A 20,399-nucleotide genomic window follows, 5' to 3' on the forward strand; every position below is an offset into this window, starting at 1 on the left:
ATTGGAAGTGAAGTAGAAGCAATAGACCTCAGGGTTGAATGCTTTGAACTTTATCTCAATAAAATTTTGTACGATTTGATAGAGTCAACAGTTGTAGGTATTCCACGAGACATGAAGGGAGTTGAGGAAGATGATTAAAGTTTAAAAATAACTTAGAAGGCATCTTGAAAGAGAATACTTGTCCAAATATTACTTTGAGCTTAAAGCAAATGAGTTCTACCATTTTTAACAAGGTTCCATGACCATAGAAGATTATAAATTAAAGCTGAAGTGAAAAGTTAGAAGGAAAAAGTTGTTTATTTTCTTAGTGGATTACAATTGAACTAAGCTGATTTATTTTGCAATCTTGAGACTTGGCTAAGGCAAGGCACTGTGAGGATCAAAAGAACCAATAAGACATTTAAAACAAATCAAGCTAAAATATTGGATACAAAGAGGGCAAGGAGAGTAAGGGCTGAAATTCTCGTTGAGGTAGGAGACTGCAATTTCCATAAAACTACTGCCAGCAAAAAGGTTAAATGCAGGTATCAAGAACTAAAGAACTAGCTGAAAGGACTATGTTCATATAGCAGAGGTCATTGACAGAGATTGTCCATACCATAGTGTATATGGGAAAGGCGCCCTGAAGGATCTATGTTATACTAAAAGATTGCTTGGTGGATCATCAACACATTGTGGTCAAGGTTTGTCATCATTTAGGCATCTGTCCATTTGAGTTAAAGACCAATGGCAGCTAATTAAGTACTGGAACTAAAAGCAACAGTGATGTAGTAACTAACTGATTATGTGGGGTATCTTAACATATACATTACTTGAATAGAATTTCACTTCTTCACGAGGATCATATGATGTAGTCAAGGCTAGCTTGGCTAATGCCTGGTCTGAATTGGATATTTACATTATGAAGTTTGAGCTTTAGTTGCATTGGCAATGGGAACACTTGGTGTAGTGGATGGTGTCTTTGTTCCAATCCCATTACAGAAAATTTCTGCCAATGTAATAAAGAGATGCTTGGGGAAGTGTTTGTAGCTTTATGCAACACATTTATCTTTACTCTATGGAGAGGTGCCCATTCTGGAATGTTTTGTTGTATTTCAAGTGTTCAGAAGTGTTTCCTTTGGTTTTATTTTTACTAGTTCCACCTAAAAGTCATCCAGTCTTCATATCCAACCAAGGTGAGAATTCAAAAAGCCAAGATTGGACATCTCAAAAACTTCACTAAGTTTCCTTTTTGAGAGTTGATCATGCTAGCGTTGCTTTTAGGAATAATAAAATCATCAAATACAAATTGTGATCAGATTTGCATTCAACTAGACTATGCTAGATGAAGTATAAGCCAGTGTAAGATTACCATGCCCTTGGTTTTTGTCTTAACCCATAGATGGCCTCGTTAATCCTTCCACAAACATATCTTAACCCATACAAGGCCTTGTTAATCCTACCAACAAAATTATCCTTCCCAACATGTACTTTTAAGTTGCTTGTGTAGATTCCCTCATCAAGAATGCATGGAGAAAGACACTCTTAACATTTGTTTGATGCATTTCAAAAGAAATTGTGGTGCAAGGACTGTTGAAACTCTATTGCCTTTTTGTTGAAAGCAAGCTTCACTTGATCCTAAGTTTCTTTCTTTTAGATATCATTGTATTCATCTTCATGGTTTATTTCCACTGGGTGGATCTTTAGTTTCTCTATGACATTGTTTATCACCTGTTTGACATATAATTTTACCTTGGTTTGCTAATAATTCTTGTTTGCACAACTTCATTGAGATTGATTTTTTTTGAATTTCAAAGTTTGGAATGTGTCTTTGGAGAGGACGAGGATGAGAAATAGGAACAAAACCAATGTTCATTTAAACTTTCACAAGATTCACCAAATTTCAAGCATGGAATTCGAATTTTGGCTAACTTCAAACTTTTGTGTAAAATTCACTTAGCATTCGTACCATTATAAGTTGGATATGTTTTGTATTAAAATATATTTTCGGAAAGCATTTTTTAGGTTTTTGGAAAGTGTTTTTTGGCTTTCGAGTTGTTTTTCTTATAAAAGAATATGGATTCACAACAGAAGAAAACCATAAGGCATGGAGAGCTTTGTTCAAAATTGCGGTGCATATGAATTCTGAGCATATTTCTGGAATGTGAATATCTTTGAGTTGAAGGTAGAAAGGGCATGTTTCAAATTTTTGAGGAATGGAGATCGAGCCATTGCTAAGAGCAAAGCATCGTTGATCCATCAAGGTTTGTTTCACGGCACCATCCATTTTCACGGTCGGCCGTCCAAATCTTTTCATTCTTCTGCATTTCTCCTTCGGCTCATGCATGCCTTTTCTTCTAGTTCTCTTGAGTGGTGAGCTTTTCTGTGGCCATTGGGCATCCAAGCAGGCTGCAAATTTTATTTTAGGGTTTTTTTCTATTATTTATTTCTTTCATAGTTTTTCTTTCATCTATATAATTATATCAAGCATTTAATTTTTAACAATATATGTTCATAATATCAAATCTTATATATTTACATTAAATTGTTATTAAAATTTTAATATTTATTTGTTATATTTTTTTTTCAAGTTTTTTTTTAAATTTTCATCTATAAAATTTAATGATGTATTATAAATTTTTAATAATATATGTTTATAACTCTACAAATGTAAAGTATTCTTTTAGTTAAATTAAAATGCTATTAAAAAAATTATTTACTATTATTAAAGTTAATATTGGCATAGTTTATTTTTATAGTTTTTATTTTTTAATATTAACATTTAATACATTAAATTGTCATATTTTGAAATAGTCAATTAAGATTTTAAACTATTTATATATAAAATTTAACAAATAAACTAAATTTTTAACATATTTAAAGTAAATTTAACAAAAATATTATATTTGATATAATATTGTATTATTTTAAATTTAACACATATATAAGGCGATTTTTTTTTCGAATTTTTTACCCTTGCTGATTCATCCGAATTTTATTATTGCCGAACTCGAACTCGAATCCGAACCTTGTGACTTAGCCTATAAGGATGCATCTCTGAGATTAGGATGCATGTCTAGTACTAGAGATTGGTATGGAGATGTATCCAGTGACATGAGATGTCCTGCCCTCCTCCTCACATCTCCTAAAGAACCCTAAAAAGTGAATATTAAAACCTTTTGATCCATAAATAAGGGTGGATACTCAGCACTGTTGCTCATCAACAACAGATAGTCCTAGCACCATGTTACACCAAACCCAAACGTCAGTATGCAACATACTAGTAGAAATGACGGAATTTCTTCAACCACTTAACATTGCACAAATCTGCACCCTCACATGCTTAGCCTTTGCATTACTATACAAACTCAAATGTAAGCTAAGGGAATGCTCTACTTACTCATAAATAAAACAAAAAGAAGCAAGAACATTCACAACAAACACCACGACAAAATTGTTTGACCTGGTGAAATCCAATATGGTGAGAAAACTCCAGCAATGAACTCAGTAGATTCTAGAATGTAGTTTTAACTGTCCCTCATGGACTGAGTTGGTTACTGATTCAATCTGGACCATATCAAAACCTGTAAATATCCTTTACAACTACTATGGAAAAGTGTCAAAAAGAGACACAAAGCATCAATTGGTGCTCTCTATTATCAACCTAGCTGATACAACCTTCATCTCTGCTCCTCTCAGGTTATGACCTCTGAAATGTATTAAAATGAAGTAGTAACATTTGCCTTGTCAGTGCTCTTCTGCCACAGTGGCTAGAAACCTAGAAGATGCATCTTCTACTAACAATCAGTGTGGAACCAGAGTGCCAACTGCCCCTTCTACAGTTCTCTTCTCCGTGTCTTCTTGTGGTCCTCACTTGGAAGTCCAACTGTTATATTTTAATAGCTCCCCTGGCAACCAAATAATCACCAAGAACCGGCTAACCGTTTTCCTCTCTCACATGGGAAGGTCAAATGTCTCCCCGCTCATCTTTAATGGCCACTGATAGAGAAACTGTTCCACTGATATCAATCTGATAACTGCCTGCCGATATGAATAGAAGATAGTCACTTGCAACATCACCTGTAGCAATTCCTTCCACTCGTAAGCCCACTACATATTTATTTTTGCCACCATAGTTTGCTTGTGCAGCCAAGAGAGAATCTTATGTAGCTATATGTTCTTGTTGCATAGCAACTATGACCTTGCACAGCAACTGGGATCTTGTGCAGCAACTAGGATCCTCTGGCACAGCAACTAGGATTTTCTACACATGGAAATATATCTTAATTGAGCTCTATGACTGAAGCAGAGAGGAAGTGCTCTCTCAATCATAACCAAGACCTTAAGTAAATGTCTACTTGGTCTGATTTTTTGGATTACCTTAATTAAAAAAACCTTAGAAAAGTTTGAAAGGCATACTGTGACTGTTTTATTGCCAACATTCAGTATCATAGTCTGTAAACGGAAAACATATCTGATTTAAGAGTGATGAGTGTGGAAGGAAGAGTGAGGAACAACACTCTGCAGTCTGAGTGCATGCAATGAGGACTATGATTGACGAAGTGGCTGTTAACAGAATAACAGCAGTCTGCAGTCTGATAGTTGGTTTTTAATTTTTAGTTATATTTATTATTTTCATTAATGAAAATGCAGTGGTGTATTCTGATTCATGTTTTGCATTTCATTTGTTGTTCACAATGGACATAATGATGAATTTGGAACCAATTTTTTCTTTAATTCACTTTTGCCAATGCCTGCCTGTTAATAGCTAATGAAATGAGTTTTTATAACCATTCAGAACAATATTCCCTATTAGGAGTATTGCAATTTTCACATACACGCACACACACATTTGGTGATGTACCCATCACCCTTTTTTCTAATAAAAAAAATAGTGTGCTGGTATCCATCAATGTGTCCTGTCTCAGTACCAGAGCCAGTCTACTGGTAACTACGAATAAAACATTGAGATTTATGAATTTCAAGGTTTGGAAGTTTCTCCATGGAAGTTTCTTTTATAAGACAATGATGTGAAAGAAGAATTACTCTTTCCACATTCTAGATACCATGTCAGTGCTCTCTTGTTTCATATCTTCAATAGTTGACTCACATTTGCCTTGGGCATCACAAGGTACAATGACTTCCCCACTATGAAACTCATAAAACAAGATATGCCTCCTTATGTCAGCGTCTTTCTTTAATTGATCCCAAAGCCTAAAGCCTCACATGGCTAACTACCCATAACAAACATTCATTTTTGCTTTTTTACTTTGTATATATATGCTGGCTTTTTAACCAGATGCATAAGCATCTTCAATGCATCTAACAAATAAAGACAATAAAGAGCTATTGTATCATTGCAAGATTTTGTTTGGGGTGACATCACGGAACCCTTGTTGGCACTCTGTTAAAGTAAATAGCTGTGTTGAAACTTGAAAGGTTGTCCCTAGATAGCATTCAAGACATTTTTAGATTTTGACATGTATCCTTCCATTACAACAAGAGTGGGAAGTTTCATTTTGTTGTGAAAAGTATGATTAACTGAATGCCATGATCTTTTCAGATTTTGAAATCATCTGAATTAATTCAGTACTACAGTAATTGTGTAAGTTTCAGTATCTGCACTTTTTTCTTTTGACTTTGAACCATCTCTCACTTGGTCTTGATAAATACTTCCAAGTCGTTCTTGTGAAACCATCAGTTAATGTTATTAAGTATTTAGCATGTCGAAGTGTTGTAGTTTGGAATGGATTACATAAATCATTATGGATCAAACCCAATTTTTATTTTTACTATTTAGTGGTCTATTGAATTTCAATAGATGTATTATAGTCAGTGTTTTTACACAAGTGATATTAATAGGGAAAAAAATAGAATATAGCCAACGCTTTATGGAAATGCCTTTGATAAAATATTGTAAAAATTGTGGAAATGCCTTTGATAAAATATTGTAAAAATTGACCATTCGGATCATGCCAAGTGAAGCTTCTGTGAAAGACCTGTTATAACATATTTTGAAAAATTGACGTTTTTGGACAATACCATATGATCCATTTTTCAAATAGTTCTATTACAGGTCGTTTCCTGAAGCTTTTCTATCTCTTGTAATGTTTTCCAAGTATTGAGTTATTGCTAATTTCAATTTGTTCTCTTTTGTATTAATTGAGATTTAAATCTTACACCCTGGCCAACTTGCTTAGCATCTATTAAGAAAGCCTCCTGTCACAAGACCCTGCTCTTTGAATACGAGAACTTATATAGGCCAATTAAATTAAATTCTTTACCCAGCCATTTTGCTTACAGAAGACAGATATTTGGAAGTTGGATCATGGAGGACTGTAATCCCATCTATATCATCAGTTGTAGGACTGTAGCTATCCACGGTATGTACCATACCCACCCATAAGAATTTCATGTTGTAATATGCAGGAATCGGACAAGAAAAGGACAGTATGAGCGGGAAACAAATCACTTGAAAATAAGTATAATTAGAGTATATATGCAGTGATTGCAGTTAGTTAGAGGGTCTGTGAAGTATATAACACAGAATCTTTACTGTCATGAAGGACCGGCAATCAACAAGTTTATAATATAATATATATCATATATGCAATTAATAAGTTACTTATAGTTCCTATGTCCAAAACTTGTAATCCTTGTAAACATATACACACTCCCATGGTCATACCCAAGGGGGTTTGGAAATTTGAAAATTCAGTGTCTTTACCAGATTACTACAGTTGATAAACATTACATACACTGAATAATAAGGGATTCCCTGGCTAATAAGTTTTCTGATTAGATTCCATAGTTAATTTGTTGGTTGATTAATTTGTAGGAATTAATTAATCCTGGGTCAATCTTATTAATTAACTATCTTCCTCCTTTTTGACCATCAACTTCAAGAGCTTCGCTTTGTTTGTTGGCTTGTATGTAGTTGATCCGTTATCTTTATCAATGCTTTAATGTGTGATATATTTTACACAAGAAAGTGGTACATTTTAGAGAGAGAGAGAACCCCTAGCTTTGTCAATACTTAAGTGTTATTTATTTTACATTGGTAAGTGGTACATTTTTAGAGAGAGAGAGAGAGAGAGAGAGAGAGAGAGAGAGAGAGAGAGATATACATTGGACTGGTAAAATAATGCTGGACAATGTCTGCAGGAGCCTGCATTGCTGCTGGCACTGCTGTCATGACTAATTGCTGTTACATGTGTGAGTGTGTGTATCATATTGTGAGATTTTGCCAAGATCAAGAGGCAATGGAAAGCACAAATAAGAGAGACAAAATATATGATAGAAATAAACTGTATTCTATCAAGATGAAATACTGATCAACTGGATCATCAATCGATACATACAATGAATATGACCCTGCTTATATAGGCAAGGCTATATGGATATGTGAGCACACAAACATGACATGTGGCTTAATAAGAAACAAGGGTAGGTAGGAAATAGGTGTGGGTAGGTAGGAAAAATAATATAATATTCCACATGAGGTGGATCACCCACTGAATGTGGAGTGTAACAAGAAGATCACACCATAAAAGGTGGAAATTCTCCTACACACACTATCCCAATGTGGCACAAACACCCAAGTGTCTCATACCCAAACTACTATGAAATGCATTTCCTAAGTAAACTTAAGTAAAGTGTAATAATATCCATGATGAATAATTATTTACACCAACACCCCCTCTTAAGTGCAACTTAGGGGAATGCACTTAAGTTTACAATGCAACTAAGCAATGCAAGATGGGTCCCGGCTACGAGGCCATGCTAGATACCCATGTACAAATGCAAATGCATGAAAACCAATGCAAGGAAATCTCTCACAAAGTGGGGAAAGAGAGAAAAACCCAATGGGAAAAAACCCTTCCCCAAAAGAGAGATGCAAACTAGATACAAAGAACTCTCATAGAAGAATGTGAAGGACAAAACCCCATGTGAGGAAAAAGTCCCCCCCATATGAGAGAAGAAGAAGAGAGACTAGGAAGCCCCCCCTCAATCTGAAATCTGCACCAGTGATAGAAGCTCGAAGATGAATGAAGAAACTGCTCCATGAATGTCGAACCACATTCCTCCCCTTAGGAAGAAACTAAACCAAAGGTGTATCCAAAAAGTCTCCCCAACCATGAAAGGAAGATGTAGGAAAAATACTCATGATGAAAGGAATCTTTGAAAACTGCTCAACTGTCCCCATGTCGATGCTGAAAGTAACCCCCTCCAAAGGTGGTAAATTGTGCCACACTGCTGAAAAAGGCACTCCAAGATCTAGTGGAGATGAATGTAGAACAATATCCAAAGACTCATATGTCTCCTCAAAAGATAAAGAGACCTCCTCCAAGTGTTGTACAAAAGTATCCACAATCATGTCAACCTCTAAAGATTGATCCTGTAGAGAATGCACAAGAGGGTCAGAGTGATCCCTCCCAACAATCAAAGAAGAATCATCTTCATCAAAGAGAAGATGAATGTCATGAATGGTATCTCCCAAATCTGCAATGTAGGAGTCCACAAACAAACCTGCAATGTCTGTCAAGTAGGCATCCCAATCAACTAAATCTAGAAGACATGAAATATCCTGCTGCACTGAATCATAAGAAGGCAAAACTGTCGCACTAGCTGCATCATCAGGTGCAATAGGTGGTGTGATATCAATAGAAGGAGATGAAATGCAAGGCTCAAGAACGGGGTCACATGTGAGAAGCCCCTGAATCTAGAAGCCATCTCCCTGAATCATGAGTTGTAGTAGCACAAAGAGCTTGTCCCTTTCCTTTATCTGTCCCAAAAGAGTGATCCTTTTCTTTATCCTTGGAAGAAGAAGCCGATGTAGACATTCTAGAAGGTAGGTTGATTCTATTCTTCTCAAGAAGATTCTTCAACTCATCAATATCCTTCTTATAACAATGATGTTCATCATGTCCTGACTTCTTGCTATATGCACAAAAAAGATTGTCCTTATATGATTTCCTCTTAGGTGAGAATGGTGAATCACCTTGTTGTGGAGAGGAAGATTGTGCTCCATCTTGTTGTGGTTTAGACTTAGGTTGCTTTTGATTCTTGCCTTTTCCTTGATTACTTTGATTCCCTTTATTAGCCACCAAAGCTTGTGACTTTGAAGATTTGAGAATCCCCATCGTGGTCAACTTAGATTGCTCAAGTATCAACATCTCTGTGAATGAATCAAATGAGGGAGAAGTGTATGAGGAACCTTGAGCTAACCTATGGGTGTGAAAGCTAGACACAAAGGCTGCATACTCTGAAGGAAGCTTGTCCAACAAGTTATAAACCAATTGAGCATCCTTTTTGTCAATTCCACAATCCTTTAGCTTTGCTCTTAACTCAGTTGCTTTTGTGACATAATCTTGGATTGTATCAAAATCCTTGGGATCCAAAGTTGTGAGTTCACTATCAAGCTTGTAGCCCTTAATCTCATCAACTTGACCATACAATTTTTGAAAAATATCCCAAGCCTCTTTAATTGTTGTACACTTATCAATGTGAAAAATGAGGTCATCTGATACATACTTTCTAAGAGTTCCAAGTGCCATAGCATTTTTAGTAAGCCATTCAATTTGAGCATTAGGATCAACCTTAGGATCAAGTGGTGCTGTAATAGTTTCATTTACATAATGAATGAGTCATTTTTCCATTAGTTTACTCCATGCCTTAATTTTCCATGATGCATAATTATGAAGAGTTAAAAGTGGAAATTTAGGAGAACCCATAGCACCAAAATGAAAAAAACACAAGATAGAGAGAGGCACAATCACACAAGACACCCCCCTAAAATACTCAATTAAGAAATCCCCCCAAAATGGTGATTTTGGCACTTTATACTTAGTGCGTATACAATGGGCCACTTGCAAAACAAGGCAAAGTGGACTTCTGATTTCAATTTACAACTTCTCAAAATGAGATCTAAGAGATTTCAACAAATACTGCTAGTGATCTAAACTGAGATCCAAGCAAAATGCGAGTACCAAATATGCCAAAAATGGCCAAATATAGAAAGTACAATTTCTACTTAAAATTACTGCAAATAGATGGCAAATTATGAAAGTAGATGAAAAAATATGCACTTTCAAAAGAAACGACACCTGAAAAGGAGTCCATATGAGCCCAAATGGAGCCTTCAAAGTTGTAAAAATCGGGATTTCACGATTTCCGAAAAAACCTGTATCCAAAAATCAGAAAACTCCTAGACCACTGTACAGATCACGAAATTCTACCCCAAAACAAAAAAAACTTTTTGGAAAAACGAGTCCGGATGAGTGAGATATCGCTATTTGAAAAATGCCTGCAAAATTATAATTTCTGGAAAATTTCCGCCGCAACGTCAAACTTCAAATGCCTCTAGATTTGGCCTCCGAAGCCCGATTTGGATGAAACAAAAGGCAAAACTAACTTTCTTGGTCCTCCTCAATCCAATGGTAACCTCAGATTTGACCCATCAAGCTTCACTAGTAACCTGCAATAGAAAACTCCAAAATACACAACCCCAAATAACATCAAATTTCTCTCAATTAGCAAACCAATGACACTCTAATGGCTCTGATACCATGTGATATTTTGCCAAGATCAAGAGGCAATGGAAAGCACAAATAAGAGAGACAAAATATATGATAGAAATAAACTGTATTCTATCAAGATGAAAATACTGATCAACTGGATCATCAATCGATACATACAATGAATATGAGCCTGCTTATATAGGCAAGTCTATATGGATATGTGAGCACACAAACATGACATGTGGCTCAATAAGAAACAAGGGTAGGTAGGAAATAGGTGTGGGTAGGTAGGAGAAATAATATAATATTCCACATGAGGTGGATCGTCCACTGAATGTGGAGTGTAACAACAAGATCACACCATAAAAGGTGGAAATTCTCCTACACACACTATCCCAATGTGGCACAAACACCCAAGTGTCTCATACCCAAACTACTATGAAATGCATTTCCTAAGTAAACTTAAGTAAAGTGTAATAATATTCATGATGAATAATTATTTACACCAACACATATATATAATATATGTATATATAATGTTTTTTTATTGTTCTTTCATCTGGTGTCCAAGACTTGAAGCAACCATTCTATTAAGCGTTCTGTAGTATGGTAAGTGTATTGATGTGTTTGTGTGTTTGCATATGGCGGAAATTAAATAAAGAATATGCTATGGCATTTATTGGTCTTTGATTTATATCTGTTGATAAGAGGTGGCAATTTCATGATGTATATTCTATTTTCTAATGTACTGATCTATAACCGTTTTCTATATTTTATTTTACTACAGGGAGCGTGATAGTGATAAAGATGGGAGGCTCAATTTCAAAGAATTCTATCATGGGTTATATGATCTTATAAGAAATTATGATGAAGACATTTCTAATGAGACTCATGTTCATGGCCATGAACCCATAAGAGAAGCAGCAGCAAAGAAATTATTTTTAGAGCTTGACAGAGACAGTGATGGGTATGCTTTTGATAACTAGTGTTTGTCATGGAGGATATAATATTTATACAGCATTTTGTTCTCTGAGATGTTGTAATTGACTTTCAGCAATATTCATGCTTGAATATTTTGACTAGGTTTTTGACGTACATGGAGTTGCAGCCTATGATCAATAGACTACATCCAGGAGAAGAATACTATGCAAAGCAGCAAGCAGATTACATGATAATGCAGGTAAGAAATTGATGGTTTATAGTTTTCTTTTTTTTTTTTTCTTTTTTTGTCATTGTGTTTGAAGCAAACACAATTGTAGTTATTCTCTCGAAATAAGCAGAAAATAACATTGAATGTGTATGTGCATCTTTAATTATGAACATAGAAAATTCACAAGTTGAAGCTTTTGCGCTATCAATAAGAACTTTTGATTTCACATGTTGAGCTTTTATTCAGTATTACATACTCTCATTGTATTAGTTCTTTTGGTGTGTTTTAATTTGGTTCTTAGTGTTGAGTGGACTTTATTTATATGATTTTCCTTTGTCATGGTTCTTATGCCATATGTCATATTCCATGACAGGCTGATGCAGATAAAGATGGGCATTTGAGTTTGAAAGAGATGTTAGATCACCCATATGTTTTCTACAGTGCCATCTTTAGTGATGAAGAAGATGAAGATTATTATCATGAAGAATTCCGTTAATATAGTAAGTAAATAATTTCAATATTGAATTCTGGATAAGCTGTTATATAATTATGCATTGGGAATCCCCAAGGAAAGTGTCCGTTCTGTGGAGAGTTAGTTTACATGTTCTCCAAAAGTTAAGTTTCTTCTTTGTTCTTTGATTTAATAGCCTGAGAATGTCTGATGGTAACCGCATGTGTATCCACTGAGGAGGCACACATTCAAATCTGGAGGGATTAGGGTATGTAAGACCTGCATATATTAGCATAGTATGGTTCCTCCCTTCTTATCCATAGCAGGTATATAGAATTCAGGTTTCTCTCATGCACACGTGCATCGTGGACCTTATAGTATTAATTTCCTTAGTATTGCTAGAGAAGGCCATTTCTTGTCTGCCACTTATTTTGTTTTGGTAAGTTAATTCAATCTTTAGTGGTTGAATAAATCGCATGTGAGCTCCCTGAGATGATCCTGGATTAAGATGGTTTTTAAATAGCCCAGTTTAAAACGATTGATCTTGTGACTTTTGCATTGTTTTTAGTACTGTTTCAATTCCAAGATTTGAATATAATTTAGCAGTTTTGCATCACTCTGCCCTGACTATTTTGGGTAGGTTTTTAGGGGTTCCTATTGTAAAAGAAACTAGTGGTCTACTAGCTTACATATCTAAAGTACATCTATCTAAAAAATGCCAAGGATATCTGTCAATCTTTTGGGTAGGGTTTTAGGGGTTCCTATTGTTTAAGAAAATACTGGTCTACTAGAATAGATATCTATCTAAAAGATGCCAAGAAATATCAATACTGAGATACCTATATTGGATTTGTGACATAAATCAGATAGGCATCGCAAGATTGAAATCTATTAGTGTTGTTTGGGTAAGATGTAATTAAGATATCTCTGACATTCGCTGTCAAATTTATTTTAAGGGTTTTTTGTTTGTTTTTATCTGCAATATGGCTTTGTTCATAGTATCTAAATTGCTTTAATCTGCCATTTTGAAGATGTCAGATGCGAGATGCCATGTTCTAGATTATTGCTACATGCTTTCTTAGCTGCAAGTTAGATGTTAATTGTGCTTTGTAGCCGTTGCTACAGTTTGCTGTCTGCCTGCATGTTACACTACCGAGTGAAGGTAGTTCTAAAAAAATGTAATTCTTGTTTGCTTGTTGCTTATGCATTTTTTGGCAAGTTTTCAACTTGACAAATTAGTTGACGATGCCTGATGTTTTGGATGATTCAGGTAATTATGGATAGCTTTTCCATTGAAGCCTGAAGGGACTTGTATTTTGGATCAAAACTCCAATTACTCCAGTTTCTTCTCAGATTTTGTTTCAGAATCATTCAACATCTTTTGTATTCTATAATTTGATTTGAAATATTTGTTTAGAAAAAGCTAGATTTCTCAATTGATTTATCGCGGCATTGTTGTGGCCTATTGAGTATTCGGCTTTGCTTATCAGAGTCTTTAAAGCTTGTCGTAGAAGTGTCACTAACAGTGCCTGCTGAAAGGCATGGTTTTGCTAACTAAACGTTATACAATGTGTTATTGAGCCCTTATATATGTTCCATCTGGAATACTCAGAGAATCAGCTGGATGAAAATGAAGATATTTTATTTTACATCATAGAAATAATAATGCACAAATGCAAGCGTATATAAATTGCAAAATCATTAAACATTTATTGTTCATATATTATACCATCCATTGTTCACTTAGAAGTTACTGGAAATTGGAGGACAACAGACTAGATAACAGCTTTTATATCATAACAGGTAAGTGTATATATATTCTGCATGAAAGAATGAGAACTGGCACCGAATAAACTTCCCACACTGTCGCCAGAGACGGCATTGGTAATACCATCATGCAACCAAGACGAGAAGAAAGATTGCTTTTCATATTAAACATGCACATCACTTATTAATAACTCACCCATATGAATGCACAATTATAGTACTGTCTCGAACATTGGAACTAGTACACAACAAAAGTATCATCTAAACGAGTCAGTGGTGTTCCTGCATATATATTATTTATTTCCAGGTTTGGAATCATGTGCTCTTTTCATACGGTGGAATACATTAACGATAATGAAAATAGGGGTTATCTGGTTAAATAGAATATTAGTATAATAATTTGAATTTTGTATTTAATATTTATCTTCTGTTCATGTCAAACAGCTATCGTTTTCTTAAGATGAGGAGTGAGGTGTAAAATCAGACAGATGAAAAGGAGAATAAAACAATAACCGTCAAATTCCAAATGAAATTGCAAATCTCACCTTCCAAATAAGCCCAACAACAATCTGTATGGAATAACAAATGTAAAACTAATGCAAACCATAATGTTTCTTCTCTTGCTGAATTTTGGGACCAAGGGGGCCAGGGTCTTGTTCGCATCTAGTTTCTTCAGGTTTCTTGGTCTTTAGGACCCTCTTTTATTTTTTGACACATCTGGTTGGAGAGGAATTGTCGAATTTTCTAGGGTACTAGGTTAGTTATTCTACATGTGTGGTGGAAAATTCTTCATTCACTTCGGGAAACTGTTTTGGCTAAGTGTGACTTTGCCGGAGGTCTTGCTCTTGGGGAGATTGATATTTGTAGCCAACTTAATTTCCTTGTTCAGGGGGATGCTTTTGTTCTTGGTCTGCAGACGACTCAACATGTTATGAGAAACATGTGTCGTCATCCTTTACGAAATATTTCTAGAGTGGGTCATTGGAACCCTCTTCATCATCGTGTTTTCAAAATTAATACTGATGGGTTTTCTAAGGGTAATCCGGGACATGTTGGTATTGGTGGTGTGGAGCGTGATAGTTCCGGGCAAGTCGAGTTTCTTTTTTTTTTTTGGTTTGTTTATCTACAAAGGGTTTTACACGAATAATTATATGAAGGCTCTTGCTATTTTGGTTGTGGTGAAGCGTTGTTGTTCTCTTCACTGACAATAGATTGTAGTGGAATCTGATTCACAGATCATGGTGACTTTGTTGAATCAACAAAACTTTGATGGTGTTAGTTGGCAGCTTCAGATTATTATTCGACAGATTCTTTCGTTCTGTATCTTCTTTGAGTCGATCACTTTCATTCACATTCCCAGAGAATGGAATGGGGTGGCTGATTGTCTTGCTAAATGGGCTTATGGTTTTATGGAGGGTTGGTCTATTGAAGATAGGGGACAACTTTCTCCTGTGTAGTCTTCTCTTGGTTGGGTGGTTTGCCTTCTTTTGATGTAATTCTTCTCCTGTTTTGAACAAATTTTTACCTCTCTTTATGGTCAATCGTGGATGGAGTAAATGTGTTCAAATGATTTGCGATGTTTGATTTTTGTTTCTGAATGCGACAACATTGACTTGTTGAATTCAAATGATTTATATTTAAGATTAATCTTCATTTTATAAATGGAGGTACTTAATCTTGGATAATGAGTTGAATCCATAAATGGTGGGTGTGAGGGGTAGAGGTGACAATTAATTTGCTAATTGGATGGATATGATTATATAGCAACTCATTTGATTGGTGAGTTGATAATTATATGATTTATTAATTAATTTGTAACATGGGTTAGTCAAGATCTTGAGTTACTCAAATTGATTGGTATGTGAATGGATATGATTAGTGAACTAAATATTAATTATTTTGATTGGATAGTTAATCCATGAGATGTTATTTAAGATTTAAATTAATTTAATTGAGAATATTATAATTATAATTAAATTAAGTAAACAATAAATATTATTTGATGAGTTTAGTTGTGATAAAGTAATTGACTTAGGCTAATATTAAGAGGTGGTAAAAATATTAATTGTTAACATGAGATGATATTATGGAAATTAGTGCTTACATGATTTCAACGATTGTATTTTACCCTTGTTTGAAATGGCATTACGACTAGAAGATGCAATGCCATTAGAAATAAGGTGGATATGGACATACGATGTGTTGACATTAATGAAAGATAATGTTGCTAGTGTAAAGGTTTAAGGGTTAATTAGTTGAATTGATGAGATCGATTGAATTTATTGATTGATTGGATGATTGGATTTGAAGTGATATTTCAATGTTTAGATATTTTGAATTCAAAATGTTGATTTACTTTTTGGGATTGAATCAAATGATGAGATGATGATGCTCCCTCAAGAGGACATGCAAGCTGGAAGAACATGGATGTGCTCTCGAAATAGATGGAATAATATTAACAAATGATAGGAGGGAGGAATGAAGGATAATATATATATTATGAAGGTTGGAAGAAGATTAAGAGAAGTAGGATGATGTAGAGATGGAGACTAGGAAGAAAATAGTAAGGATAATGCAAATAAATTAGGATGGTAGATATGTGAAACACACTAATAATGGGGCAAGATGGAATATGAGGATAGGATAGTGAGTGGTGTATGATGGTTGGATTGAAGCTTAGGATGATGGAAGTGGATCTGGATGATTTTGATTTCATGAAATATTTGACTTGAGGTATATGTTGAGAGTCTATTTTGAAGATTCTTGTGTTTGAGAAACATTTTCTATTTTGCAGAGGTGTTTTGTAATATGATATAAGAGATCATGATGACACACCATATACCAAACTAAGCATGAAAACATTCAATGCTCTCATCCTTAGTTGCCATGATATTGATAACTATAATTGGATCATCCAAACAAGATTGATTTAGTGAAACCAATGTGTGAGTGTTGTTCTTTGGTTTGATACCGAGATTGTGACACTATATTTATGCTTGAAGGAAACACTATATTTATGCTTGAAGGGTCAAAGGAAATTGGCATCAAAATATATAACCATAACACCTTAGTAAAGATAGGTGTTGTTCTAGAGATTTAAAGGTATGATTTTGTATGCTACAAAAGGGTCCATGGGTAAGGATGTGCGAAGTGGATTGATGGCCAAAACTCAATGAAACTAAGTGTGTAGAGTACTTATGGATACAAGGGCTATAAACTATCATTATGTTTGTCCAAAGTGCTATAAAAATGGTTTTTGTTAGATGATGTTTTTCTCCCTTTCTTTGGTGATGTTTTTGGTTGTTAGACATGACAAATGTGATTAGTTTCATCATAGTGATAGCTCCAAGGTGTCATAGAAATGGTTTTCATTAGAAGGCTTTTATTTTATTTATTTTTTGGTTATTTTTGTATTTATTTGCAATTTTTTTGGTATTTAAAACTTTTATTTCTTTGGTTATTTTATGGTAGATACAAATTGTAGTTTAAGAATGGAAGTGCTTAAAATGAATGGTGTTCATGGGTTCATCCAAGTCTTGGTGCTTCTAACAAGTGAAACATTTTTTGACATACTGACAAGAATTATGCACCATGGTTGGTCAATAGTAACCAATTTTGAGTAATTTCTTTGGAAGGGTAGTTAGTGGTTTGCCTTTGACTTGGTGGTCGAGTTTTTGATGTTTGTTGCCCTTCCTAATGACGATACTTGATTTTGTTAGTGTGAGCTTTACAAATACCATTGTGTGAATCCATAAGTGTTAAATTAACTTAATCCAAGTTAAGGCATCATTATTGTATACCATCATAACCCCTACAATAGATGATACCACCAAGAACAGTGAAGTGGGTAGCGAAGTATGGATATCATGATACCAAGGGGAGGTGGAACCAACTACATCACATATCATATCTATATATTGATGAACATGTTCTTTTGAGTTCTTGATAGCAACAATTTGTGTTGTAACTTTTGATTCTAGTTAGTGCCCAAGTCCAAGGTGATGACATATTTTGCTAAGGGAGTTGATTTGTCTTGTAACCTTTGTAGAATAGTACGAAGGTGGAGTTCCTCATCAAATGATGCATCCTTTGAGTTGTGAATGGTTTCAATTTTTTATTTCTTTGATTTTTTAGATTTCTATCTAATATGTAGAAAAAAGGATTTATTTGTTCCAAAAAAAATATTGAATTATGAAGATAAACATCAAAGACCTTTTTTTGGTCTCTTGGACGAAGATGATCTATGTAATTTAGTACTTTGAGGAGTGCCTTATCATTTTATACCTCATTTAATGACATATGTTTATGTTGGTCCCAATCAACGAGGTCAAGATATTGCAAGTCAAGGATATGGTGAAAATAAAATTATCTAGAAAGGGGTTGGTATTGGCAAACCTTCATAAGGGTAATGGCGAGTAACAATTTTTAGATGACTAACTTTAGATGAAGTATCATTGATAGCTGGTGAAGTCCCTAAGGTTATCTAGAGAGTCACCCCAAGGTATATACCCTAATCCTTAGTTGTATTATTAGGATTTCTTATACATTATATTCTTACACATTTTCAAAGTAACCATGACTCATTTGAGGAGCCAACATGTTCATAAGAGATAAAACCAATGTTTGAAAATGTAATGATCTTAGATTACTACAATTTTTTTGACATTACTATCTCATCAAATAGAAGATGGGAGGAAACCAAAACCAACTTAGAAGAACAACCATATGATTGTAATAAGCCTAATTTGCAAGATGAGAAAACCATCAAGTTTATTCTTAATGTATCCAATTTGAACAATACATATCTAGATCTTCTTACACCATATAAAAGTTGTAAGATATAACACTACACTCTAGATAAGTATTCACAAGTATATTTATTTCTAAAAAAAAAAATTGCCATTAATAAGAAAAATCAAATCTTTAATTGTTTCCTATAGACAAATTAGTTCGTCATTTGCCATGGTTCATGCTAGGGTGCAACATAATCCCAATCAGTGTGGATTTTGTGTCTTGTCGAAATATGTTATTAAAGCCAATCATATGGTGCATAAGGTAGTACCTAATAACCATTAATGCAAAGGAAGGTTTCATCTCTCTACTAGTCTCAAAAACACCTATCCAAAAGAGGAGGTGGGAAGGTTTTCCACATGGATTATACCATTCTTTTAAATGTTCATAGTTAAGAAATCCCTTTTCCTCCATACTCCATATAACTACTAAATAGTATAAAATGAAATCCCTCGCTTGTATGCTACTAGGGAAAATAACTCAAAGACTGATAAGCAGCTATTGAAATTCATTCCTTGCATGCCACTAAATTTAGGCCTACATACCACTGGTGGAAACCAGCTAACTCTAATGTATGACAAAAACATTCTTCAAGAAAAACATGCTCTTTAACTTTTGTGAAGCTATGACATCGATAATATTATCTTTAGGTGAGTCATAAGATTCACAAATTCAACGATCAACTCAAAAGGAGAGGAACACACTTCATCTTAGTGGGTAGAGAAACCTTCTACTTATTCTCTCGTAGATTCCTTTACTATAACCTTCTTGTGTTGCCATAGATTCTAGCTCTTGTACCAAGCTTGGTTATGTAATTGGGAAAATTTACCTCTTTTTAATGATTATGTTGAAATCAAGATCCCATGAATTGCGTCATTTATGGGCACCTCACAAATTTCTAGGATTGATTTGACAAGATGGATGTGGTAGTCTCTACATCACCAAGGTCCACCCTTTAGATTGGTACTTAGCCTATGGAAAATATCCATCACATGCCAAGGGAAGGTATAATAACCCACCATAATTAACTCAACAAAATTAACCATTCTTTTTTGTTTGTTTAATTTAATCATTGTGTTTGGTTCAATCGCATACTTTGGGCATCCATCCATTTGGATTAGGCATTCATCCATCTGGGATGAGGATTTAACCATACGGGTTAGGCATTTGTCCATACGGGACATAAGATTTCATCTATCCAATACGGGATAGGCATCTACCCATACGGGGTAGGCATCTATCCAATCGGGATAGGCATCTACCCATGCGGGGTAGGCATCCATCCAAATGGGATAGGGGGTGCTCTGGCCAGAGACTTAGACTCATCGGGACCATTCGGGTCCTGAGCCACTCACTAAGTACTACACTCTTCTAACAAAAGTGCACCGAGGTCACCGTCCTTAGGAGAAATTAAATAACATAATACAAGCTTGAATTCCGCCTCGGAATTTGGCTTAAAGCCTTGAGAAGTCAAGCGAATCCATACGGGATTCCTTCCGAGTATGCATTGAATTACTTTTTCCCATTTTAATTATCTTTCAAATTAGGATTCTATTCAATCCTTCTATACCAAGCCTAGACCCCACCCACGAACGCCTAAGTACGAGGGACAACTTCGTCCCAAGACTGCCTACATACCCGCTTCGGCACGGGATCAAGGCGTAAAGTATGTAGTTCTATTTTCTACTCTATGGTTTGATGTAAACTGATTAGTGGGTACGCAACTCTTTCTAGGGTCAAT

The 20,399-nt window shown here is 34.9% G+C and overlaps 1 protein-coding gene across 2 annotated transcripts in view; it reads left to right on the forward strand.

Annotated features, from left to right (window-relative positions):
* LOC131034889 (uncharacterized) overlaps positions 1-13,749 on the forward strand; it is a 61,201-nt gene extending 47,452 nt beyond the window's left edge. Inside the window, exons 4-7 of one of the 2 annotated variants that reach the window (XM_057966497.2) lie at positions 11,287-11,466; positions 11,583-11,679; positions 12,023-12,149; positions 13,371-13,749. In XM_057966497.2, the coding sequence (XP_057822480.2) occupies positions 11,287-11,466; positions 11,583-11,679; positions 12,023-12,145 (400 nt within the window). In that variant the 3' untranslated portion in view covers positions 12,146-12,149; positions 13,371-13,749. Of the gene's footprint in view, positions 1-11,286; positions 11,467-11,582; positions 11,680-12,022; positions 12,150-13,131; positions 13,248-13,370 lie in introns of those variants that run through there. The other variant, XM_057966498.2, reaches the window with a different exon arrangement.
* The last annotated feature ends 6,650 nt before the right edge of the window (positions 13,750-20,399 follow it).

The sequence above is a fragment of the Cryptomeria japonica genome, chromosome 10, assembly GCF_030272615.1.
Source record: "Cryptomeria japonica chromosome 10, Sugi_1.0, whole genome shotgun sequence".
Classification (NCBI taxonomy): Eukaryota; Viridiplantae; Streptophyta; class Pinopsida; order Cupressales; family Cupressaceae; genus Cryptomeria; species Cryptomeria japonica.